Genomic DNA, 25,018 nt, shown 5'->3' on the forward strand with positions numbered 1-25,018 from the left:
TTTCCTGGTTAGATAAGAAATTAGATAAGAAATGCGATTTCAGGAAATTAAATTATAATTGATGCTAATTGATTTATCGCGTATGTACATATAAAACAATATTGTTACTATAGTTTAATGAATGACAAATAATATATTACAGCAAAATTTATGGAAATTCAATGAGAATATTTATTGGCGTGAGTTGATACAAGTTCTTATTAATCGATGTAGAAGATTCGTTGAGTGGAAATTACATGGTATGAACATACTTGAGAAATTATATAAGGATGTCTATACAGTTATGTAGAATGAGTAATTGATATAGCTACACAACCTATGATACATTTTATTTGTCTCTTACTGCTTGTACAATGCCAAGATGGGAGATAGGTATTACATCGCAAGTAGGAGATGTATAGGACACCTCGCGCTCATGTATTTACAAAAGTCCTAAGGAAAAATTCGTAAAGGCGTAACTTTAGGAGAATTCAGAGATAAGCATTACATTACTTGTGTTGAACAATGTAATGAATGTAGAAGTATTATATTGTTCTTTACATTGCTAAATCAGCCACGTCGCGTCTCTTTAGAAACATAAATCTAATGAAGCTGTTTTATTTAATTTACGAAAATATCCTCACGTTTCCAAACATGTTTTACATTTATACATAGAAGCGACAAAGAACGATCAATGAGAATAATTTTTTATCTTAATAAATGCTAGATTTACCTAAGGAATAAAATAATTTATGCGCTCTACGTATTTTTAACGCAATACCGCATGAGAGAGTTATATTTTAATTTATATTATAATAAAGTAATAAATTTTGTATGTCGTAACGCAAAAGTCGCTGCGGATAACGATTACCTTGCAATAATAATTTATATAATTTATATCGCTTATCTCCTATTTATATGCAACTTAGAGATCGATAAGAAAAACTTGGGTACTTATAAAACTTTACTATAGCAATGGAGATGTGTGTGACATCAGTTAATAAAATAATTTGTATCCTGTAAATGTATAGGAGTATATGTTTTAAACGTATATATCGGTCCGTATGTATGTATGTATGTATGTATGTCTGATTACGTCTAAATAGTTAACGTTTGTGTGTGAAATTGTATCACATAATCAAGCTAGAAAACTGAAACTATACGCGTTATTATATAATAGAAATACATAAATTATATAATTATGTAGGTTTTATATTATTACGAAAATAAATAATAAATCATAAAATATACAAAAATACTTTAGCTCACTAGGATTTTTAATAGGTAAACGTTAATAACTAAGAATAACTTCTTCAAGTTAAATAATAGAACTTATTCGTTACTAGAGCTCGGAAGCTCGTGAAGTTTTGCAATAAGCTTTCCTAGTCAAGATCAATTCTCCTCACGACGCAAGCGACAGACGATAGACTTTTAATAGTTATATCAAGCAATGCGACAAGATTTTTTTTTCGCCTATATGTGATATCGTTCGTCTTAGGCAATACGTAACTACAATTCAGTAAAATATATCGCACGGGTAGTATCTAGCACGTCGCTATAAAAGGCTTAAAACCGGTATAATTTTCACAGCGAGTTCAGCTTTCGATCTTATAGATAAGCTAAAGGGAAATCCTTCCTGCCAATCAACGTCATTTTACTCGCAACGTAAAGTCGTGAGAGAAGTCATCATCGCGTCACGCCTATAGTATCCAAATCTGAACTCTATGAAAAAATTGTCAGTTTCAGTATTATTAAATGCCCTGAGAAGATTTACCATCAAACCTCACAAACTTCGGAGACCTGCTCGTTACATACGAAACGAAGTTTTATACAAGATTTATACAACTCGTCGTTATACAACTTTCGCGTTTGTGCGAAACGAGTTCATTTATATTACAAGTTACAGTCACCGATCTAAGATTCAAACATCGAGGCATGAATCTAAAGGAAAAGATAAACTGGAACATAAGTTCCGGAACATAAATGTATTCACATTTTGCTTTTATACGTTTTGAAATTATTTAAATTTAATTATTTAAGAAACAATCCAACGTTTTGAAATAAATTTTTTATAATAAAGCATGTACATATATCTCATACTTAAATTAATTAAATATTTATGAACAAAAATATAAAATGGGTATTTATTATATGTCTTAGAACCAAGAATCCCCTTCATTTTCATTTCCCTTCATTACCCACCAATCACTCTTCGATCATTCCGCACGTGTTGCAAGTCAAATCAATATTTTACACGTGCCCAATTCCTTTTCGTTTCGTTTTCGGGAGCAGAGCTATAAAGAAGCTCTGATGAGCAAACTGGAATCTACATTCATTGAATTGGCACGTGTCACTCTTTCTGAGTTCTTTATGGCACTAAATACATTAAATTAAATTTGATATGACTATTATACAATCAAGATACTCCGATCTATTTACGAATAATAAAATTAAAGAGTTTACGATCGCCTGAAAAAAATAATGTATAAAATATTGATGAAAAAAAAAAAATGCAATATTCTAAAACCGATACCTTAGTTCAACGAGAAGTGGACGACAATGTAATTTATCAGGCTTCCTCGAAAAGCCCCGACTATATCAATTTATTCCCCCCCCCCAAAAAAAAAACACGTATATTACATATCACTTTAGGCATTTAGTACGTTTTATCACCAACAGGATATTTAAGTAAGACTGCGTAAAAATGTTGATATCCCTTTTCTACTTCCGATAGTTTAGTCGATTTTTGTTACAGCCTTCGTAATCACTCGGCTGATACTGAATGATTCATCCAAGGCTAACACGTGGCTTATACGTGAAGTCATTTATGAGTATATTTCGCGTTCACAACCTTCCAATAATTTGCAAAAGAATTATCATGCCTAATCCCTCGGCCATGAATTACAAGTTTCCCGTCTTTAAGCGCTCGCTAATAGTTAAATACATAAAGAGATCTTCCAATAAGCTCTTGCTGTATTTAATGATCAGTCGTCAGCGAAGAGTTTCCTCTTTACCTGTCGACACTTTTTTTTTGTCTCGAAAATAAAATTAAGAAATGACGTAAGGTAGAAAGAGAAAAATACATGCAACCCACCAATTTCACACGTTAGCTACGAAGCTCTGCGATCTAACTTCAAAACTGTTAGCAGCTTTTCATCCCTTTGCTTATCTATCTAAGACATAGTATTCTCGGTGCTCGTTCTCCGCGAACTAGTCGACTCGATCTCCAGCTTCCGATGCTTCTCCAGGTACCTCCTACGCGCCGTTAATCGCATGTGCTCTTTCCGCCGCTGAAGTATGACTTCTCTCTCGGCGGATGATTTCGAGAAACGTCCGCCAAGACTCGACGGTTCTTCTCCACTGTGGAAATAATAATAAATGCGTATTTAGTATTCCATAAGGTTGTCTAAACGATGACAAAAACGGGACAAAGATGACTTTTGTATGTAAGAAAATTGATATATTTTTCTCTTTGCGGTTTAAACCTGGTTTTGCTTTCACAATATGACATAAGATTTTTCGCGCGTTGCGTAATTAATTGCACAATGTAGAAACGAATTAATACACGCACACATGCACACTTAATGTTTGATACTTTCTTACTTCTTAAGAAAGATATCGCGACGAATGAAAGTTGATAGACACTGAATTGTTACCTGTCGGCAAATGGAATATCGAATCTAGGATCTGGCGAATTTTGCACTGAAGAACTGGGCACGATGTTCATCATGGATGTTTGCGTTTGTGGGACGGATTCCGCTTGCGGTTCTTCAATTAGGTGGTGCGGTACGGTTAATACCCCATCGAGTATATTCTCAATTGTCCACTCGACCGATCGCGTCATTCTGAGATCCTCTAGGATCACGTTGCGAGGATAATGAGGGAAGAGTTGTTGAACCTAAACGAAAAAGTTTTTCATTCATTACATTACATATTTATATCGTAAAAAGTATCTTTTTATTAAAAAAAGATATAAGCTTTTTTTATAAAACTATCAAATTTACATTTGTTAAATACTTTTACGAAGTTTTTAAATTATGATGAAATCGTACGTCAGCGTTTATAAAAATTACAATTTATTATTTCGCAAAACTTACCTGTCTCGCCATAGCGTCCATCTGGGAATTGGTGTGCGCCAATGTAGAAATGTTACCGCGTAACCGGTTATGCGAGACCTCAACGGAAAAGCTGGGCAACCAAGACACGTATCTAGAGCCGTCAAGAAAGAGGAAGAAGTTGCCGTTTCTTCTCGTAGGGGTCTGGGGCTCCGGCTGCATCTCCTGGTTGCTCTCCCTGTGGTTCGCCTGCATACTTAGAGCCAGTCGGCAGGTGGGACATGATGTGTCTTGTTCTAACCAGGACTGCAGGCACGAGTTGTGGAACAGGTGCGCGCAGGGTAACTTACGAGCGCTTTCCATCTTCTCCCAGCATATTGCACAGTTATCAGAGTTTTCAGCTAACTCGTCCGGCGATGCCATTGGATAACTATAAAAATGAAGAAATTGCCAAAAACGGTTTTAACATCTTCTTCTCGTGCATTCCAATGCGATCTAATGCAAAGAGTTTGCTACGTATTTTTGAAAAATACGATTATAAATGTAAATTTATAATAAAAAAATGTTATATTTTTATTATTATTATTTGTTAAAGTAAATCTATGATAAAGAAAATCGTACGCTTGCATTTCCGACTCCGATAAAATAAAATAAATTACGTACTTCTGCTCCATATGATTTAGTACGGCCAAATAGTTCCTGTGCTTGGTGATCCTCCGTTGTATCTCGTAGAACAAATATCTCAATTGCATACAAATTACGAGCGATGCCATGCTCAGAAAGATATTGCTCCATAGCAACATGTGAACGTGATGAAGAAAGTCGACTGCCAGTACGATCAATTCCGAGGTCAGGTCCGTGTAGTAGGTCAAGGGACCGCGCTTGTCCCAAGAGCGTTGAGCCGAAGTGCCGGCGCCACGTGTATCGTACAGATGAATCACATAGCGTAGCATAACGTGGATAGTACGGACTCCGAGCAGAATGCACTGTGAATTAAAAAAAAAATGGTTATAATTCTAAATAAAAAAATTAATCAATTATAGAATAGTAACGTAAAATTTAAATCAACTGAAAGAAAAATACTTCTTTGTATTAATTGCTTTTTGATTCTCAATATTTAAATAATAACTCTAATTTAGATAATTCTATCTTTTTATGTTTCCATGTAATTATATATCTTATTATGTTTCTGTAATTGTTATAAAAAAATTAATGCATTAGTGAATGCATTTGATGAAACATGTTGCATGTTGCAACAATCACAGACAGTATACGTAATGTCAAGGTAGTTAACTTGTAATTGTGTCAAGGTAAATAACAGGTTCAGTTAACGCACTATAAAAGCAAACTATTCGCTTATAAAATTCGCTTTCAATCATAAATCAAATCGATATATTATAAATAAGGAATCCACGTAATATTATCTCCTTATAAACAAATTTATTTGCTTTTTATAATGGATCTTTAGACAAATTCTTTTGATTATTATAAAATAGATTTTAAAACATGACGTCATATATTTAGATGCTAAATGTGATAGCTCTATTCATTCACAAATTTTATTTATTATATTTTAGAGTTTATTTATCTATCTGAATTTAATTTAGATAAAAGATATATACATTTCTGTCTAAATTATCTCTATTCTCTTTCAATTTCAATAGCTTTTCGGAGAACCAATATTTCCTTAAAATTTCGAAACACCAATATTTCTGAATATAAAACTTTAAAAACAAAATTAGAAATTATAGGATCGTGCTGCAAACTATTGCCAAGTGCTTTTAATAGATATATAATATAAAAACTTTTTCACATTTCATATTTTTTTTCGACAAATTATATTCAAAATTAGGGAAGCGATACTCATTTCGTAATTAATGTATCATTAGAACTTACCTCAGCGGCCATAAAAGCGAAAGTGTTAAAAGATATAAAGAAGAAAGCTGCAGCGGTGCACAACAGAAGCATAAAGGAAGATAGCGCAAGAATTGCAGCCAACAATCCGAGAAGTCGCGCATGACTCCATCCTGGTGTAGTAGGTGAAAACGATAGCTGAAAATTAATCCAGAAAAAATTAGACGTTATATTTCTCAAAACACAAGATAATTAATTTTGGCAATTAATAATTTTGAAATAATTTAAACAAAAATGCTTCAAAGGGAGCCGTTTGAAATACGTTCGTTTCAAATTAGTATGTCTATAGAGCGTACAAAATTATGAAAAACATATATATAATCTATATATTTTGGTTCAGAGTTGCCAAACTTTCTTTTGGCATACATTACGATTCCTGCTATCCGTTATACTCACATATTCGAATCGATCCTTGCAGAGTTGGCTGAGAAGACTCAGGAAACCGAGCGCCGTGAACCATGCCCACCATAGCACAACCTCGTCCATATATTGCACATTTAAAACGCCAAAGACGAAAATAAATTTATAAAAGACAAAGTTCCAGAATTTGTCTTTCAGATGTTGTCTCTCTGAGGCTCGTAGCTCACCGAATACGAGCTTCTGGATAGATTTTCCAAGAAGGATCAGTATGCAGTAAGCCATGTTGATTAAAGTCTAAACGATAAAAAGAGAATTGTGAGTTAAATGTCAAATATCGAAAAATGTTTGTCTCTTCGTTCGAGACGTTCGAAAACAGGAGAATTTAAAGCAAAATATTTTGAAGCTAGCAAGTGGAATAAATTTTGTTTTAACTTTATTTGTCTTAACTTTATGTATGATCAAGCCAAAATAAATAATATATCTTTTTTCAATTTAAATTCAGTCTGCTCGCTTTTTGTATTCAGTAATAAAATAAAATTAAGATTACTTAATATTCATGCTCTCCACAAACACAGTCGAAATAAGTATTGTTTAATCGTTGCCAAAGGATAGAAAGGCCATCTAATTTTAAGCGTGAATATTTTCTGTTTCGATGTCCCGCCAAGTGTTTCGAAATACGTGGATGTAATCAGTTGATGTGCAAATGACTGGGAAATTTTGATGTGTAAAATCGAGATAGCAGGTCGATAGGAGGATCAATAAAAATTAATTCGTTCCGTTATTCCTGAAATCCGATTGCATCAAATTAACGGACATCACTTTTTACGGAACTCTTCTCTCGATTTCAAAATATAATTATCGGAAAACAATTATTTTTTTTTCTATCATTTTACACGCAACGCAAACGCGGATTAGCGTACTTGCACAATGCTGACGCGGATGCGGAACATGAGTTACGATTGCTTGTTGCGTGCAATACAGCACTACGCAAATCAGCTTGCTGGATATGCGTTTGCTGGAAACGAACAATAGCCAGACGTGACTACACGATAGTTGCGTAGCCACGCTACGCTCGTAAGAGAACACGTAATGCCATAATATAGGGAGGAAAGTAGTACGTTCAGACTGCTGCAATGGTCGACGGAACATCGATTTTTTTTCCCCTAAGAAAAACTCAGTAGAAGAGTTCACGAGCGAGACTGGAACGATCTCATTGAGGCTTGAAATCGCGATCGAGAGTTCGCACCGCTTCTAATATCAGCCTTATCAATTTGTCTCATTGAATTCGTTGCGCAATTTTTTTCATTATTTAATGTCATGTCTGTTCTTTCGTTTTAGCACCGAGCTGTCGCAACGTGTCAATCTATTACTGCAGAGAACCAATTGGAATGTGAAGCTTCACAATTCATGTGTGTATCTTACTTGATGATTCAATATACTAATGATAGGAAATCGTGAAACTGTGAGAGATTGTTTTCTCAACGGTGACGTTCATAGCTATGTATCAACGTGTCAATCTATTACTGCAGAGAAAAAACTGAAATGTGAATAGTCTCACAGTCGTTCGTCGTGCATCTTAATTGATGATTCAAGATGCTAATGATAGAAAATCATAAAATGACTGTTTTCTCAACGGTGGTACAATCAGCAGCTGTACACACTTTAAAGCTCTTAGTTGAAGAGTTTTAGGAAAGCATACAAGCTCTTCCGGCACGAGTGTAATATTGAGAATAAAAGAATCCAATATACGGGAGACCTAACAGAATTTTATAATTATTTGCATAAACATACCCATATGCAAACAGGTTCGTCCACCATGCATTCCGCCAGCTCCTTAAGGTGCGTGCCAAGGCTCCTGGAATCGGCTAAACTGACATCGTCTCCAATTACGACATTGGCGCCTACGTCAACGTAAGTGTGATTCGTCTTCCAGGCAGGATCTTTGATTATTTGTGTGGCATAATATATGGAACAGGAGAGGATGGCAAAACTTATGGTGGTGTACACCCGAAGGTTTGGGACCGGCAATCGATCTAGGAATTCCATCGGCATGATTGAAAGTATCGTGGAAACTTTTAGCTCGCTGAAGCACTTCCTAAACCTGCAATCAAATTTTCATCATGTTATTATAATTACTGAATTACCGTCAGAGCTGGAAAGTTAATATTTTTTATGTTTGCTGACAACGAAGAACGAAGTCATTTATTTATAATTTTATGCATGCGCGATAAACAGATAATTTTTTGGAATTATCTTAAAAATATGTCTATCTAGTTTTATAAACTTTTCATGAGATTAGAAAAATGTGTTTATCTTAAGATACAAGTGTTTGTATTAAAAACCATTGGTTTAGATAACTTTTCATTTTTATAATATGTCTATCTTATGAACACGATCGAAAATAGAATACATATAGAAATATTAACTTAAACGATTTAACATCAATTTAATTATTCAATTAAAACCAAATTTCATCCGCCAGGAGTTGTATAAAAACCACACAATCCTCTTTCAACGACCAGTCTGGCAAAGTCTTTTATTGTTGTTAAGTGTTCACAACGTTTATATTTGTAATTTATATATGGTCCTGTTCGGTTTGTGTCATGTTCCACCTTTATTTTGTAGAAAATGACTTTTTAAATCTGTCACTTGATAAGGACCGGAATCACGGTCGAAACGTTGTGAACACTTAACAACAATAAAAGACTTTGCCAGACTGGTCGTTGAAAGAGGATTGTGTGGTTTTTAATTATTTAAAATTAAACAACATTCTCTAAAGCTCTAAAGTCTAACGCACACGAGTTTAAAAAATTCTCAATTTTTAAAATTTTATTCTGCAATTAATTAATTTTGTACTATTATTCTATTGCAATAAAATTCTAATTAATAGTGATATTATATTTACCAACAATGCACGTTCTTACAGTTCGCTTAGTGTTCCAATTATATAAAGAATTATCTTAAATTTTTGTCGTATTGTACGCACATCTTTTCGAACGATTATTTAAAATTATTATTTATATTATTAAATGTTATATTAAATTATTATTTAAAAACTTTTCACCTGAAATGTCACGTTAGATTACTTTGAAACACTGAGAGACACTTTGTAAAAAACCATGAATATGTAACGTAATGTTTGTTTAGTCGCGACTATAACAACGGATATCAACGGAATCTATTGTACTGTATAGTTCCGCAAAATATCGAATACGACAGATCCACGTCGCGTTGATTATTTCACCTCTAGATATCGCCACGTGGTATTTTACAATATCCATACAGTACAAACGCACTATACGCTGCTAGAACGGAATTTATGTTCTATATGATGTCCGATGAACCATAGCAAGGTATCAAATCAGTACAGTTGCAAATATGCTTCTGCCGTGAGAGACTCGTTGAGCTGATGCTTCAGCTGCGATTAGTCGGTAGAAAAAAAAAACTACTTCCTAATTGGCGTAAGTAGCTAGACACATAATGGCATAAAAGACACATAATGGCATAAAAGCCCGAAGTTACAACCAATTTCGTCATAAGTAATTCACAATGCAAGTATCGTGTCTGCGTATTTGTACAATCATTAAGTTATTGAAATTTAAAAAATCCAAGATACACTACATCATTAATTAATTTCATATTAATTTAAGCTTAATTCTAATTTATTTTTATTTTAATATTATTTAATAATAATATTGTTAAATCAGTGGAATTATTTGTTTAAGTGTTTTATTATAATTAATTTTTCATCTTATCAAAAGAGATTTGAATAAATGACAAATGTCAAGCACTTGTAACAGATGCCAAATTGTTAATCTCCGAGTTACGATACACGTATATCGTAGATGGGCGCGTATGCCCCGAAATCGACAAAAATGCAAAGTAGTTTGATGTTAGTAACGTGCATCTTTTCGTGAATCAAATATTCAAATTCACGTTGGAATTTGAGCAAAAGTTTACGAATGAGTACTCGATCATTCGTTCTTTCGTTATATGAATAAATGCATTCTCATCTTTCATGTTGTGACATATGCAGAGGCATAGCTGTCAAACTTATGTCGCACGCCTCTAGACGCGGCATCAATGTTTTTGCACATTGTGCTATAACACGTCATTTGTCTCACGTCATACAGATTAAGTTTTCATAAATATTGCGTGCCTGCGGAACGTTTGCATTAAAACTGCAAAGGATATACGTAAACACAACAATTTAAATATAATTTCATAATAATTATGAGATTTTTTTCTGCCTCACAATCAACAAAACAAGAGAAATAAAAGATTAAAATTAACTTATTAAAAATGCAATGTGCGTATGATTTTCGTCAGATATGCAAATTTAAAATGAATAAATTCTTACTAACGTAAGAGAACAATTTAAAAAAATTAATTTATACACAGCGTCATCGAAATTTCCATATAATGTATTGTATAATATCAAATTGTGCCTGCGAAATGATCAAACCATAATTTATGACGGTAGAAGATGAATTAAAATTTCGATTACCAACGTAATGTCAAACGTTTAAAAATAACTTTGACTCAGCAACGTTCCATAAAATTAGACACAATTTTATTTACTAATACGAAGCATTTCAGACCGCAATATCGTGAAACGATGAAAAGAAAAATAACCGATAGTAGTCTAGGCGATAATCGAATGGCTGACCGTAGCCGGATCAATCGATGCAACTGCGAGACGATACTCTCAGATGTCACCAGGAACATGGTGACTTCCTCCGGCACTACTCGCAGGAGGCAAAACGCAAATATCTTATCTCGCTTGTCGCATTTGTCGTTAAAACGCCGAACGACGGGCGACACGTCAAGCTGCGAGTAGAAAGCGCCTTTCACGCGGCGCAGCCGTATTATAACTCGAATATATCGGCTATCGTGCAACTACTTACAAACAGCTGCTACCCAATTATCCAGTTCGAGACGGTACGTCCGTCACTTTTTAATTCCCTTCCCGTCATTTTTTTAATCACGTCCGTCGCGTTCGTTTTAATTACTCGAGCAGCCTGCTCGCGACTCGCGTAGCGGCAGTGCTTTCTAACGGTTTCCACATTTGTAAAATGAACAGAACGAGCAGCACATAATTGGCCTTCGACGGGAGGAGGAAGAGCGAGACGTGTCGCGACACACGATGGATTACAAACAGCGAAATTACCCTTTGCGGCTGTCGCCAGGAATACGTTTTTGCTAATCGCACTGCATAACCAACACTGCCAACTGGCTGGCGGTTTTTCTTCCTGTCGCCTGTCGTCGATCGTCGTCGTCGTCGTCGTCCCGCTGAATCACCGCTGAGCGTTACACCGCGCGCGTTACACTTGTGCACCGGCTGCACGCGAAACCCCGAAGATATCGGCTCCTCGCGCGTGGTGACAATAAAAGGAACGGAATTACGGTCACTGAGAAAAAAAGCGCACAAGAGAGAGAGAGAACGAGAGAGAAAAATACACGGAACGGGAGAACGTGCCGTTACGCGGGCGAGGAAGGGGTAAGATGAACCGGGGGTAGATAGATGGCAAGAAGGAGAGAGAGAGAGAGAGAGAGAGAAGGAAGGAGAAAAACCGAGAGAGCAAAAGGGGGGCAGAGAGACGACGTTTATGGCTTCCGCAGTCGGTTCCTCGTCGCGAGCAGGCGGTGGCGGTGGCGATGGCGATGGCGATGGTGGTGGTGGTGTTCGGTTGCCGACACACACGTGTCGTATTTTTTTCACGCACAATTAATGAACGTCCCGCAGGTCGTCCGCGGCTCGTTGCACGTTACGCGCCGCTCCGTCGCGGATCCGACGGGCGTCTTCTACATCGTAAATTCCGCGATATCTCGAAGACGGAAGACCGCGAGTCTGATGCAACACGGACGCGTTGCATCGATCAGCATGAACGACGAACGAATGAACGAACGGCTGGGTGATCGAACGAACGAATTTTAGCGAGAACTCGAGCCCGACGCCGTTATCACAGGTGCACTCGCGATTTCGAGATCCTCGCGGTACGCACGCAACGATACAATGACATAGCAGAACCAGTGCCGAGCGTGCCACTCAGCCGATCGCGATTGACTACTGCTAGCCGGGAAGCTTGACGTTACGCTGACACCGTCGTGAGAGACCACTGAAGGCACTCACGCTCGCTCGGTAACGTCGCACAACGTCGCAGTATACGCGCGACAGCGCGACTCGCCTGAACTTGGCGGATTATCGAGGGACGAACGGTCATGCGCAAGAGAGAAGAGACCTCTTCCTCTTGCGTCGTATTCAAAATCTCGCGGCGGAGGATTAACCTTGATGCTCGGTGCGATGGACTAATTAACTTATACCTACGGGTACGGTTGACGACGCGTGTCAAGAGACACAAAACTAAAAACAAAATGTAATGGACTAACTTCGACTTCAGTCGAAACTAGTCGAGACTAGTTGAGAAACTGGCTAGTCACGCTGTATTATAGGTGACAATTAAAAAAATTATGATAGTATCTTTCTCTTCTTAGATCGTTTTGAAGGTATCAAGTTCAAGTGGACGTTAGCTGTTTCGTCACTTTTTTTATGGTATTTTGTTCGTTGGTGTCGGGCGTATCCCGTTTGCACACGGAACGATTGTACACCGCACGATTGGACACGTTGTATTGCACACGGAACGATTGGACACCGCGCGATTGTACGCCGCACGATTGGCCACCGCACGATTGCGCACGCACATTGCACGATTGGACACCACTAAAATAGATGTTCTTTCCACAGTTTTATCAATAAATTTTATTGATAATTTGGTGATATTACGATTTCCAGGGCCCCTTGATTTGACGACGGTTTCTGATAGTACTTTTAGCGCTGAATAAAAAAGTATATAGGTCTTGGACTAACTGCTTTCGTTTTCGAGATAGTTGGTGTTAAAAATGACGATGGTTTCGAATAGTACTTTTTATACGATTTCGCGTGGGTTTGACGAGATTCGTATCTTAGACATTCCATGCCAATCGAGGTCACCCTGCGAGGGGGGGTGCGGGTGGGGGGCCGAAGGCCCCCCGCACCCCCCCTTCGGTGTGTGTGGTGTGTGTGCGCGCGCGCGCAAACAAACTATGTGTATAATTTATACACACTAAATTTATACACATTAATTGTATTAATACAATTTATGACGGGTATGACAGGTTTCCTAACCTTCATAAGTCATCTTTAACACCGAATATCTCATAAACGACGGCAGTTAGCCCTATAATACCTATATACTTTTTTATTCAGCGTTAAAAGTACTATCAAAAACCGTCGTCAAATTGAGGGGTCCCGGAAATCGTAATATCACCAAATTATCAATAAAATTTATTGATAAAACTGTGGAAAGACATCTATTTTAGTGGTGTCCAATTGTGCAGTGTACAATAGTGCGGTGTCCAATCGTGCAATGTGCGTGCGCAATCGTGCGGTGTCCAATCGTTCTGTGTGCAATACAACGTGTCCAATCGTGCGTGTCCAATCGTGCGGTGTACAATCGTTCCGTGTGCAAATGGAGGCGACCCGTTGGTGTCTATGATTGTCATATAAATTAAATGAAATAAGTGAATAAATGAAATAATAAATAGAGATAAACGATAAACAAAATACACTCGTCAACAAAATTATCGCATAGGTAAATATACGTCAAAATTTCGCATAATTTCAAATAAACATAACTCCGCGAAAAATTGTCGTATCACAAAGTTTTTTTTTTCTATTTTCAAGGGTAAAGTCTGTACTTTAAGAAGCATTTGTTGGATTTTGAATTTACCCTTTCCCCTTCCGCCATCTTTTACAAAAGTAAGGACATGTTACGCTTCCAAAAAAATTGCATACTTTGACACACTCTATGGGATAGAGTAAATTTTTTTTGCAAATTTCATGACAATCACGGCAAAATATAGACTTTTCCCTGCAAATTAAAAAAAATTGAGGTCTCTACGACTTTTCTTTCGCAGAATATGTCGTATCAAAGTTACCTATGCATTTTTGCACAAATACCGTCAGCATTAGCATTACCCGATGCGCACCACGGGGAGGTTGCTGATCGGATTTTGCGCATCGTGTGTGTGTGTGTCGTGGGGGGTGGGGTGCACGCGCGCATTTCGAAGAAGAAGAAGAATGTTCGCACTTAAAATTGTGTATTTCCACCTCGTCTATATGACTGCGGTAACTTTACAGAAAACGCCGTATATCATACTCTTTTTTAGAAAAATCTCATGTAGAAAAATGATAACTGTAGTAAGTTTATAGAGAAGCACTGTGTATTAACTCTTCTTAGAACAGTGCCGGGATTTAGTTGGACATTTACATAGTTGCCGATGTCGTTGTCACTCGCACTGTTCCCCTCTTGCTGCGCGTATCTTAGCAACGAAGTGCCGGACGCTAATAAACAAGATACATAATAAACAGTTAATACACAGCACTTCTCTATAAACTTACTACAGTTATCATTTTTCTACATGAGATCTTTCCAAAAAAGAGTGATATACAGCGTTTTTCTGTAAAGTTACCGCAGTCATATAGACGAGGTGGAAATACACAATTTTAAGTGCGAACATTCTTCTTCTTCTTCGAAATGCGCGCGTGCACCCCACCCCCCACGACACACACACACACGATGCGCAAAATCCGATCAGCAACCTCCCCGTGGTGCGCATCGGGTAATGCTAATGCTGACGGTATTTGTGCAAAAATGCATAGGTAACTTTGATACGACATATTCTGCGAAAGAAAAGTCGTAGAGACCTCAATTTTTTTTAATTTGCAGGGAAAAGTCTATATTTTGCCGTGATTGTCATGAAATTTGCAAAAAAAATTTACTCTATCCCATAAAGTGCGTCAAAGTATGCAATTTTTTTGGAAGCGTAACATGTCCTTACTTTTGTAAAAGATGGCGGAAGGGGAAAGGGTAAATTCAAAATCCAACAAATGCTTCTTAAAGTACAGACTTTACCCTTGAAAATAGAAAAAAAAACTTTGTGATACGACAATTTTTCGCGGAGTTATGCTTATTTGAAATTATGCGAAATTTTGACGTATATTTACCTATGCGATAATTTTGTTGACGAATGTGTATATGCGCTGTTTAGTAACGGGTTGTAGATGGAAAGAACGTGAGCGAACACGATTGGCCACGCTATGTCGTATCGATAGAATCGATTGTGTTAAAATATGATATTAAAATGTTCGTTTATTTCTACGAGAAACAGATAATATGAAAAATTGTGGATCATGCAACGTAATAAGGATAATAAAAACGAGCCAACTTGCAGTTTTATAATCAATGAGAAAAAATTTTTAGTGAATTTATTTACTTTGGTAATTATCACTATGTTGCTTTACTATGTGCAAATTGCACGATCAAACCCGAATTTATGTAAACATAATGTTGATGTGTTGCCAATATTTTACAAAATTTTATATTTAATATGTGATAATTGACAAGTATCTTCATTAACCTACAACCTAATGAAGGTTAGGGGTCCGTGTGTCTCAATAAGAAAATCTTTATTTTGAATAATAAATATCATTGATACGCTAAATATATATAAAAACAAAATATATATAATTATATAATAATTCTGATATCGTCATAAATAAAATTTTATCTGTATACGAACAGGCTAAAGTAATTTAGCACAATATGACATAACGTTTTCTTATTGGCCAACGCATATTGATAAGATAAAGTACATACAAAACGATAACATGAACTACAATTTATATAATATGACAATTAAATATTTTGCTTGACATTTTTACACAGTTTAGACACAGTTAACATCCTTAAAAAAGAGTGAACTGCACATTACCTGTTATTAAAAGTGACATTACGTGTAAGGTTCATTTATATTTTTTCATGTCTGGCACATCTGTACTGCACATGTGTACTGCATACAATTATCTCATGCAGATATGTGGAATTTATTCTGTCGTAGAGACATAGTTACAATGGAACTCAAGTGTGCTGTCCAAACGTACAATTGGGGGAAACGTGGTGCAGATAGTATTGTCGCAACTTTGATGAAATCAGTTAACGCTGATTTTGCAGTGGACGAGCAGCAAACTTACGCAGAATTATGGATGGGTACTCACGAGAACGGTCCATCATATCTCAAGAACACGGAGACACCCTTGCACAAATATATTCAAGAGAATGCCGAGACGTTGGGTGGTAATACAGTGCAGACGTTTGGCTCCAATTTGCCGTTTCTTTTCAAGGTGTTATCTATAAACAGAGCCTTATCCATACAGGTGCATCCAGATAAGGTAATATCTTTTTGCTGACAACATACAGATATATTATTTATTTATTCACTGTATTGGTTTTAGGCAAAGGCGAAAGAATTGCATGAACTGCAGCCAAATGTCTACAAAGATCCAAATTACAAACCCGAACTGGCGATAGCCTTGACCGACTTTGAAGCGCTCTGTGGATTCCGTCCAATCGACGAAATAAAATTACGTCTACAAAAGCTACCGGAGCTACGCATCGTGATGGGGAGGACCAATGTACATTCACTGTTCGAAGCAGACGATTCCATGGTCAGCGACACTTTACGACAATGTTTCCACAGTCTCATGACCTGTGATTCCGACGAGGTGGCACGACAGCTTAAATGCTTGATAGACAGATTGCGTAATGCAGGTATATAAATTTTTACACCTTTGGTAAACCGTGATAGATTTAGGACCATGGGCAATTTTTTATAAAACAAAAGATAAATTTTTGACACTTATCTCTCGGCATGAAATTATATTCTCGATAACTGCATCGCGATTCATTTTAGCTTTCTTCTTCTGATGGGAAATTAGCAATGTTTCGCTGGGAAAATATAATCACATCGAATAATCAATTGTTGTTAGACCTTGCTACCAGATCGTGGGCGGAAGTCGACCTGTTGGAACGCCTGTGCACGGATTTTCCGGGAGATGCGGGCTGCTTCACGATATATCTATTCAATCACATAAGGTTGAAGCCGGGTGAAGCCATATACATCGGACCAAACGTGCCTCATGCATATCTGTCCGGCGGTGCGTTAATTTTTCTTAATTTAATTTAATTTAATATATAGATATAAATAATATAAATTTCAACTATCGATTGAAACTTATTGAGCCTCAATGTTTAGACTGTGTAGAGTGCATGGCGTGTTCAGACAACGTGATAAGGGCCGGACTCACGCCAAAGTTAAAAGACGTCCCGACACTGATTCAGACAATGTCGTTTGAATGTGTATCACCCTCAACTATTCAACTTCAGCCATTCCAAGAAAACACGTTCACCACGGTTTTCCGTCCGCCGGTGCCAGAATTCGCAGTCGCTCAGATTACCGTGAGTGTTTTCTCTACTGTTGCCTTTATTCTGCTGATTATAAATTATTGTATCTTGTTGTGTATATATGTATATTTATCCGAAATATTTTAGATTCCACCTGGGCAGGCTTGCAATTTAGAACCGAGGAGCTCGGCCAGCATTCTGTTGATAGCGAGCGGCGAGGCTGAAATGTCATCTAAACCCTTTCCCCGTGGCTCTGTCTTGTTTATTGCTGCTAATGAAAAAGTAGAGATCAAGATGTCAAGCAAACGTGATACCGGATGCGATGCCGATCCGCTGCTAATGTTCCAAGCATTTTCAAATATTTGAGCAAACCAAGAAATTTCTGCAACATTAACGAGGTGCAATATCAACCAACTTCTTAGATATTTAAGAACTGAATTTTATTAATAAGCAAATTTTAATAAATGTATGTACAAGCGGAAAAGTCAATCGTCTTCCGATTCGTTGCCTTTCTTTGAAGTGCCCTCCGCAGGCTTTTCCTCTTCCTTGTAATGCCGATACTCCGGCTTCAATTCCCACATGTTTCTGTGAGGATTTTTTAAATTGTAATTGCAGACCTCGTTAAGAATTTCTTTCAAATAAACCTGCAATGGATACGACGCGATATTATAAATCAGATTGTAATTTCTAAAATATTCTATAAAGTACTTTGAATTTCCGTATATACTTACAATAGGTTGCCTCGTAATTTTTACAAGATCTCTTATATTGTAATACTGGTGCTTCTCGAATGCTGCGAAGAGCATGTCCAGCACGGCATCCTTGTTATCTCTCATTTTCTTTCCCTCAGCCTTCTTCTTTTCAGCGTACTCGATCTGTAAGATTATTGTGTAGAAGAAAGATCGCTCTAATTAGCTTAAAAAGCCTTGAAAGACGATACTTACATTGTGTTTGTGATCAGAGACAGGTTTGAAATTCTGTACAACTCTGTCCAATTGCTGAACTTGTCTTTGTGGCACAGAGGCTCTCTTAATACTTTCCAGCTTTAGCTTCATGTAACAATTGTCAGCTGACAAAAAGAAAGTTCAGAACAATTTAGCATCCGTTGAAAACGACGCACAACAGGAGGTTCGAAACAAAGAATCTACTTTTGTCATGCAATACATACCGTACGGTCTGCATTCTAATTTCTGTACAATCCTTCCCTCCATGAAGAGTTTCTCTGTTTCGGGAACGATTGCATCCGAGCTTGTGGACGCTGTGAAAACAACAATGGTTGTTGTTTTAACATTGGTCAAAGGTACATCAGACTTAGAAATTGTATCGTACTTACGAATAACGTGAGAGAATACTCCTAGCATTTGCCTAGTGACTGTCGTAACATCTAGTCTATGTTGCTTTGGTATTTCTTCCTCGCCGGGTTCTTTCAGAGCCAGGACAGCTTCTGATAACTTTAAAGATACCTCAGCTTTTTGTCCAGGATTTCTACACAAGCGTGAAAAGCAATTTGCATGAAATTATCATGAAATTCGGAAAATTATCCAGATAAAATGGTTTAATTCCTATTATTATTACCGTGCAAGAGTAAGATTGTAACCAATCTTAACCTTCTTATCAAGTTCTTGACAAATTAATAACGTAACGAGAAAACTCACTTGGTAATTTTTAATTTGCCGACTTCGATGTTGCCAGGTGCTTTCTCCCATTTATTGGCTATGTATTTAGGCACTTTAACAAGCCACACACCACGGCCAGCATTACTCAAATCCAATTCCTTTTCCGTGTGTGATACACTCGCAGACATCGTTGTAAATTTCTCGACACGTAAAAAATATTTATTCTCCTTTTATTAATGATATGATATTTCACGGGATTTTCTACAAGATAAATATTGCAAGTATGATGTTTTCTAAATAATTATAATAAAACAGCCGCATAAAAGATAATAAATAAGGGGACAGACACCTTCTGGAGCAGCGGCGCCGCGTTTTGACGCGCATCATGCGCCGCGCATGCGCAGTGAAAACAGCAGTTAAGCAACCTCGTACGATGTAGGAAATATTAATGCTAAAGTTGCCGCAAACAGATTAACAATAAAAAGTAGTGCAATTAGAAGAGTAAAAATTTGAGAAGATAAGATTTTATTATGAGCAAAAATTTTTATTGATGTTAAAAAATAGAAATCCGAATGTTGAAAAAGACTTATTGGAAGAATATATTGGAAGCTAATGTTTTTAAATTCGTTTTAAATATATTTGGTAGCCAATCAAATTACAAACACACGTTATTATTTATATATATATATACATATTACTATTATTACGCAATATCATAAATCATTGCTTTGTTGTAACTATACAATAGTGCTTTTTTTCCCGCGGGATGCCAATGTGCATCTATAGCTGACATATTTTTAATCAATGGTACAGATCTTACGCCTTGCCGAGTCCATTCATAGACGCGTATACATTCAGAGAACACAAGCAGTCGTGGATGAATGGGATTCCACTTGATAGCTAAAATTAATAAAACCACAATACGAATTAATATACTGTCTTTAAAAGAAGTTAATAAAATTAATAAAAATAAAATTTGATGTCACGTACCCGTTACAGGACTCTCAAGTAACAGATAATCGAGATAATCCGTCAAAATGTCCCATATCCATAATGTGGTAGGATACAAATCGTGTTTCAGCGCTAAATATTGCCCGCATGCGCTGAACTCGAACAGTTGAAATTTTGCTACCGAGAAATTGTCATTACTGTCTTTTCTCCCAATTTCTATACATATAGGTCGTTCGTGTACTTCACGTACTGAAATTTACGGAGGAAATAAACGTTAACATATATTAGAAACTTGGATTGAAAGATTTCTTTCTGTTTTTCAGGAATAATAAAAAATATCCTTACAAGTACGTTCCTCGCAAGACGCTAAGCGTTTATTGCAAATCTTCTTCGGATCGACGCATTCCTTGTAAACTTTTGTCAAGTAATTACACTCTCTAATCACTGGATCCAAATATAATTGCGATAGTGGCTTCCATGTGATGTAATTGAGAAGAACGACCTGTTTCGAAATTTTTCAACTAATTGTAAAAATGAAAAGATCAACAATAATAATACGAACAATAATACGCAACGAACACAGTGCGATGCTTACTACTTCATTAAATCCAATTACAGCTAAAAATTGACCGCTAGGAGTCCATTCGACTTTTTCGATTCCTTTCAGTTCCTTTCCATAATTATATGTTAGTTCGGAGGGTTGTGCTGTATCCAATGGGGAAAATACAACTACGGGTTTCTCCCATACAGTGGAATAAACAATTAATTTAGGTTCGGCGGGGGAGGAGCACCATATGCATAATAATTCGTTATTAGGCGACCAGCGGATTCCGTCGATGCTGCATAAACGGTCACAAAGAAGTTTCTGTAAAAATCCATCGATTTATCTAGATCATATCCGCATATTTCTTTTACAAGAAATAATTGCTAAATATCTATAGCAACCGATTTATATTATTTTGTGTAGTTAATCGTTAAAAATATGTTTGTATTTATTTGTATTTTCATTTCCTGTTCCCTTCTTTTCTAGGCCCAACAATACCCCTTTTTACGTTAAAGTATGTATGGCACTGAGGACTGAGCACGTTTCCTGAGGTTATATTATTGCGCATGCTCGAGATTTGTCTCAAGTACGCCGATCCATGCGGTTAGCACCTTGCAACGACATAAGATATAGCAAGCTGACAAGCAAGACGTGTATTCAGCCTCAAGAAATCTCAACATGACGACTCGTTACATCTCCTCCGCATGCAACACCTATCCGCACTGCGTTGACTGGGGCAACAACGGCCTGATCTGTTTCGGAGCGTGCAACGCGGTCGCGATATACGAGCCGTGCACGCACATCGGTCGCGTCACGCACACGCTGCACCGGCATCGCGATCACGTCAAGTCGGTGCGATGGATCAGGCCGGGAGACGGCGGGCCGGAATCGGAATTCCTGTCAAGTTCCGCGGACGGCAGGGTGATCATTTGGAGCAAGAACGGCACCGATGACACTTTTCGGGATACCACGACGGTGGACATGGGAAGCAACGTCTACTTCGCCGACTGCCTCCAATTGTCTGACGTTGCACTTGCCACATCGAATTTCCCACAACTACTGATTTGTGCAGGTTCGCTCGACAGTGAGATAAAAGTGTGGTTGAGAGAGGAGGACGGAAGCGTCAAAACCGTTCAGAGTATCTTCTTCCAGCCTAATCTGATTATACACGGTCGCCTGGCATACCTGCCGACCACCAAACGTCCCCTCTTGGCTGTGGCATTAAGCGATTGTTCCATTTTGCTGTACACCAGAGATTCGGATGTACCAGAATCGAATTTCGTAAAGGTCCAGTGCTTGACTGGACACAAAAATTGGGTACAATCCATGGAGTTTGCGTACAATGACGATGGGAATAGCCTTCTCGCAACAGGCTCACAGGACAGGACGATAAGATTGTGGAAGATTGGCAAAGCTGTTGCGAAAGAGCCCAGTGACTTGTTTCAGCCGAAACGATACATCTTTACAGTGGACGGTGAGGAGTACGACATTAGCTTGGAATCCATTCTTTACGGTCACGAGGACCGGATATATGGAGTGCATTGGCAGCCTGTAAAGGCAGAAGACGATAAAGATGGACAAACTATGAGATTACTGTCCTCGTCGACGGACAAGTCTATGGTTATATGGGAGCCAGATGAATCTACTGGAATTTGGGTAGAAAAAGTACGTGTTGGAAACGTTGGTGGCAATTCTCTTGGCTTCTACGGTTGCAAATTTGGCCCAGATGGCTTGCACATACTGGGACACGGTCAGCACGAAGGCAGTTTTCACATATGGAGATATTCACAAGAAATTGCAAATTGGATCCCACGATCTGCGCCTAGCGGTCACTGTTCAAAGGTAGTCGACTTGTGCTGGGAGCCAAAAGGAAGGTTAGTATAAATTTTGTATATGGAATAATTTCTGTTAATCTTTTGGGATCATAAAATATTAATTTAAATAATTTAAATATTAATTAAATATCAATTTGTTGAGTAGTGTGTGTATATATATGTATATACTTTTTTTGTTGAATTATTATTCTGAATTGTGAATGTAAGATTAAATTATGTATACATGTATGCACATACATGTTGAATAAAATAAGAATAGCATGGAGACAAAATGAATAACCATCTCATTTGCAATAACTTCACAGATTCCTCCTCACAGCTAGTACCGATCAAAGCACGAGAATTTATGCGCCGTGGAAGAACGACTCTCAGGAATTGTGGCACGAAATAGCACGTCCTCAGCTACACGGATACGACATGGCGTGTCTAGTTACGTTAGCACCGTACATGTACGCTTCCGGAGCGGAGGAGAAGGTCGTACGCATTTTTAAGGCCACATCGGCGTTCAGGGATCGTTTGAGGCTGCTAGCGAGTGTCGACGACTTCGAGATCACAATGGCCCATGGTGCTACTGTACCCTCGCTCGGATTAATGAATAAGGCAACATTGGATGAAGAAGTCGATCAGTGCAAGAGCGAAGAGGAAAATTCGACGAGCGGCACGTACGAACCACCGGTGGAGGACGAACTAGCACAAAGTACACTCTGGCCAGAGTTGCAGAAGCTCTACGGACACGGCTACGAGATATTCTGCATGGCGGCGAGGCACGACGGACAGCTGCTGGCCACAGCGTGCAGGTCAACTAGCGAGGAGCACTCGGCGATATTATTATGGAGCACCGACACGTGGTCGCAGGTCCAGCGACTGGTTTCTCATCAATTAACTGTAACGCAACTTGCGTTCTCCCCGAACGACAAGTATCTCTTATCCGTTTCCAGAGACAGGAGGTGGTCGTTATTCAGAGAAGAGAGTGGTGATTACGCGTTAATCACCGCCAGCTCGAGGAAGAACAATCCGCACTCGAGAATAATTTGGTGTTGCGGCTGGACGGAGGATTCGAGTTACTTCGCGACTGGCTCGAGAGACGGCAAAGTTTGCGCGTGGTCCGCTAAGAAGATAGAGGCCAGCCCTGAAACCCTTGTACCAGAGGCGACGCTGGACACGCAAGGCCAATCGGTTACAGCGTTGTGTTTCGCACCGAGCCGCGCCACGCAACGACCTTCCTACATTCTGGCGATTGGATACGATACGGGTCGTATCGCGATCCAGATGGTTACGATGAACGTGGAGAACGCGTGGTTGAAGTTGATCGAGTACGACACTTCGCAGGCACATCACTCGACCGTGAAGAGACTCGTGTTTCGACCGAGTGAAGAACATTCATCCAATATATTGCAATTGGCAAGCTGTGGCTGCGATCATGCTGTTAAAATACACGATATAGATGCGTCGTCGTTAACCACGCCAATAAAAACGTGATTTTTTATCAGAAACTCTGTTTTCACTTTTTCTACCCAAATTCCAGGAAATTCATCTGGCTCCCATATAATTACAAATACCATAGACTTGTCTGTCGAGGGCAGTAATCTCATAGTTTGACCTCTATCGTCCTCTGTCTCTACAAAAAGATCTATTTTTTATACTTACTCGACTTATCTTCCAACTATCAGTCTTATAAATTTCTACTTGATCCTTGCCTTCTTCTGTAACTATCACGGCCAATCTGTCACCACTTGGACTGAAATGCACCTTATCGAAAGCAGAAGTCTTTAAATTTTGTATATACGATACAGTATGCTCTTCCAAGTTCCACATAGATATTTGAATCTGTAAAATGTTTTATTTTGTATTACACCATAATGTGACTTTATTTTATCAGAAAAATGAGTAATAAAAATCAAAAATTATCAATGATATATTTACATTAAAATCCGCTGTAGTGATAATATACTTGCTATCTGGCGACCATGTAACACCTTGCAAACCTGCGCTGCCTTCCGTTAGTCTGCATTTCCAGTCGGGATAATGTATCGAATATACCTGAATAATTGCCTTTTTTGTGTTTGCGCATAAGATATATTCGCTGTTTGAGGACCATTCTATATACTGTAATGTATGTATACAAAGATAAAATTATAATATTAATTTAATTAAATTTTATTTTATGGTTTGTCAATACAAACTAACCTGTATCACGTCTGTAAACACATACGATTGACAAGTGTCGAGAGTCTTTGTATCTTTTATAAGCAGATTCGTTTGAAACGCAATAGCCAAATATGCTCCATTGTGTGAAAATTCGCATAAACGATTACTTATACGAAAAACTTTATCCTCGTTTGAATTAACTGCCATTTTGAAAAATTAAATATTTTTACCGATGACACTTTTAGGAACCTTTAGACACCCATAGGGACTTTCTTCAGTATTTAGACGGTATTTCGTTGCCTAGTTATAATTCTCGAACGACATGTTTCATGAA

At 37.8% G+C, this 25,018-nt stretch overlaps 5 protein-coding genes and 1 long non-coding RNA gene across 15 annotated transcripts; 3 read left to right on the plus strand and 3 right to left on the minus strand.

The window, feature by feature from the left end:
* Positions 1–147: 147 nt before the first annotated feature.
* LOC105278403 (E3 ubiquitin-protein ligase AMFR) lies at positions 148–12,446 on the minus strand. Of its 2 annotated transcripts, none has more exons than XM_011337464.2 (8): positions 11,479–12,446; positions 8,100–8,409; positions 6,345–6,602; positions 5,931–6,086; positions 4,698–5,020; positions 4,077–4,464; positions 3,636–3,877; positions 148–3,339 (listed from the first exon to the last, which is right to left on the minus strand). In XM_011337464.2, exons 2-8 carry the CDS (start codon positions 8,358–8,360, stop codon positions 3,153–3,155), a joined length of 1,815 nt encoding a protein of 604 aa, XP_011335766.1. In that variant the 5' UTR covers positions 8,361–8,409; positions 11,479–12,446; the 3' UTR covers positions 148–3,152. The 2 variants fall into 2 exon arrangements, with proteins under 2 accessions (XP_011335766.1, XP_011335767.1); XM_011337465.3 differs by lacking the exon at positions 11,479–12,446 and adding an exon at positions 11,216–11,432.
* On the plus strand, positions 6,609–8,073 carry LOC113562694. The gene is made up of 2 exons (XR_003407055.1): positions 6,609–7,717; positions 7,838–8,073. It is a non-coding gene; the product is annotated as an uncharacterized LOC113562694 (long non-coding RNA).
* LOC105278401 (mannose-6-phosphate isomerase) lies at positions 9,679–18,068 on the plus strand. 5 transcript variants are annotated; one of them, XM_011337458.3, is made up of 7 exons: positions 15,365–15,627; positions 16,076–16,145; positions 16,223–16,578; positions 16,642–16,957; positions 17,176–17,343; positions 17,442–17,644; positions 17,738–18,068. In XM_011337458.3, exons 3-7 carry the CDS (start codon positions 16,225–16,227, stop codon positions 17,954–17,956), a joined length of 1,260 nt encoding a protein of 419 aa, XP_011335760.2. In that variant the 5' UTR covers positions 15,365–15,627; positions 16,076–16,145; positions 16,223–16,224; the 3' UTR covers positions 17,957–18,068. The 5 variants fall into 5 exon arrangements, with proteins under 5 accessions (XP_019886829.2, XP_011335760.2, XP_011335763.2 ...); XM_011337460.3 differs by having other exon boundaries at positions 15,366–15,627; positions 16,248–16,578; XM_020031270.2 differs by lacking the exons at positions 15,365–15,627; positions 16,076–16,145 and adding an exon at positions 9,679–9,769 and having other exon boundaries at positions 16,248–16,578.
* Positions 17,834–19,549, minus strand: LOC105278402 (general transcription factor IIF subunit 2). 3 transcript variants are annotated; one of them, XM_026972829.1, is made up of 6 exons: positions 19,246–19,549; positions 18,759–19,075; positions 18,535–18,659; positions 18,322–18,465; positions 18,065–18,234; positions 17,834–17,972 (listed from the first exon to the last, which is right to left on the minus strand). In XM_026972829.1, the coding sequence occupies exons 1-5, from the start codon at positions 19,392–19,394 to the stop codon at positions 18,076–18,078; spliced, it is 894 nt and encodes a 297-aa protein (XP_026828630.1). In that variant the 5' UTR covers positions 19,395–19,549; the 3' UTR covers positions 17,834–17,972; positions 18,065–18,075. The 3 variants fall into 3 exon arrangements, with proteins under 3 accessions (XP_026828630.1, XP_011335764.1, XP_026828628.1); XM_011337462.3 differs by lacking the exon at positions 17,834–17,972 and having other exon boundaries at positions 18,011–18,234; positions 18,759–18,848; positions 18,924–19,075; XM_026972827.1 differs by lacking the exon at positions 17,834–17,972 and having other exon boundaries at positions 18,012–18,234; positions 19,246–19,540.
* LOC105278397 (WD repeat-containing protein WRAP73) lies at positions 19,371–24,996 on the minus strand. Of its 3 annotated transcripts, none has more exons than XM_026972821.1 (8): positions 24,724–24,996; positions 24,460–24,642; positions 24,184–24,363; positions 20,753–21,022; positions 20,503–20,659; positions 20,197–20,406; positions 20,027–20,106; positions 19,371–19,467 (listed from the first exon to the last, which is right to left on the minus strand). In XM_026972821.1, exons 1-8 carry the CDS (start codon positions 24,889–24,891, stop codon positions 19,456–19,458), a joined length of 1,260 nt encoding a protein of 419 aa, XP_026828622.1. In that variant the 5' UTR covers positions 24,892–24,996; the 3' UTR covers positions 19,371–19,455. The 3 variants fall into 3 exon arrangements, with proteins under 3 accessions (XP_026828622.1, XP_026828623.1, XP_011335749.2); XM_026972822.1 differs by lacking the exon at positions 19,371–19,467 and adding an exon at positions 19,556–19,657; XM_011337447.3 differs by lacking the exon at positions 19,371–19,467 and having other exon boundaries at positions 19,820–20,106.
* LOC105278396 (elongator complex protein 2) lies at positions 21,018–24,029 on the plus strand. Its single transcript, XM_011337445.2, has 2 exons — positions 21,018–22,575; positions 22,842–24,029. Exons 1-2 carry the CDS (start codon positions 21,380–21,382, stop codon positions 24,013–24,015), a joined length of 2,370 nt encoding a protein of 789 aa, XP_011335747.1. The 5' UTR covers positions 21,018–21,379; the 3' UTR covers positions 24,016–24,029.
* Positions 24,997–25,018: the final 22 nt, after the last annotated feature.

The sequence above is a fragment of the Ooceraea biroi genome, chromosome 10 (genome assembly GCF_003672135.1).
Source record: "Ooceraea biroi isolate clonal line C1 chromosome 10, Obir_v5.4, whole genome shotgun sequence".
Lineage (NCBI taxonomy): Eukaryota > Metazoa > Arthropoda > Insecta > Hymenoptera > Formicidae > Ooceraea > Ooceraea biroi.

Coding starts and splice junctions, on each gene's coding strand:
- LOC105278403 (XM_011337464.2), bottom strand. CDS start 8,360: ATGCCGATGGAATTCCTAGATCGATTGCCGGTCCCAAACCTTCGGGTG. Junction 6,603..8,099: donor ACGAACCTGTTTGCATATGG/GTATGTTTATGC, acceptor TTTATCGTTTAG/ACTTTAATCAACATGGCTTA. Junction 3,340..3,635: donor GATATTCCATTTGCCGACAG/GTAACAATTCAG, acceptor TTATTTCCACAG/TGGAGAAGAACCGTCGAGTC.
- LOC105278401 (XM_011337458.3), top strand. CDS start 16,225: ATGTGGAATTTATTCTGTCGTAGAGACATAGTTACAATGGAACTCAAG. Junction 16,579..16,641: donor TACAGGTGCATCCAGATAAG/GTAATATCTTTT, acceptor TATTGGTTTTAG/GCAAAGGCGAAAGAATTGCA. Junction 17,645..17,737: donor TCGCAGTCGCTCAGATTACC/GTGAGTGTTTTC, acceptor GAAATATTTTAG/ATTCCACCTGGGCAGGCTTG.
- LOC105278402 (XM_026972829.1), bottom strand. CDS start 19,394: ATGTCTGCGAGTGTATCACACACGGAAAAGGAATTGGATTTGAGTAAT. Junction 18,660..18,758: donor ATTAGAATGCAGACCGTACG/GTATGTATTGCA, acceptor TCTTTTTGTCAG/CTGACAATTGTTACATGAAG. Junction 18,466..18,534: donor TCTCTGATCACAAACACAAT/GTAAGTATCGTC, acceptor ATAATCTTACAG/ATCGAGTACGCTGAAAAGAA.
- LOC105278396 (XM_011337445.2), top strand. CDS start 21,380: ATGACGACTCGTTACATCTCCTCCGCATGCAACACCTATCCGCACTGC. Junction 22,576..22,841: donor TGCTGGGAGCCAAAAGGAAG/GTTAGTATAAAT, acceptor ATAACTTCACAG/ATTCCTCCTCACAGCTAGTA.
- LOC105278397 (XM_011337447.3), bottom strand. CDS start 24,891: ATGGCAGTTAATTCAAACGAGGATAAAGTTTTTCGTATAAGTAATCGT. Junction 21,023..24,183: donor ATAGTTGGAAGATAAGTCGA/GTAAGTATAAAA, acceptor GGATTTTTACAG/AAACTTCTTTGTGACCGTTT. Junction 20,107..20,196: donor ACTTGAGAGTCCTGTAACGG/GTACGTGACATC, acceptor TATTAATTTTAG/CTATCAAGTGGAATCCCATT.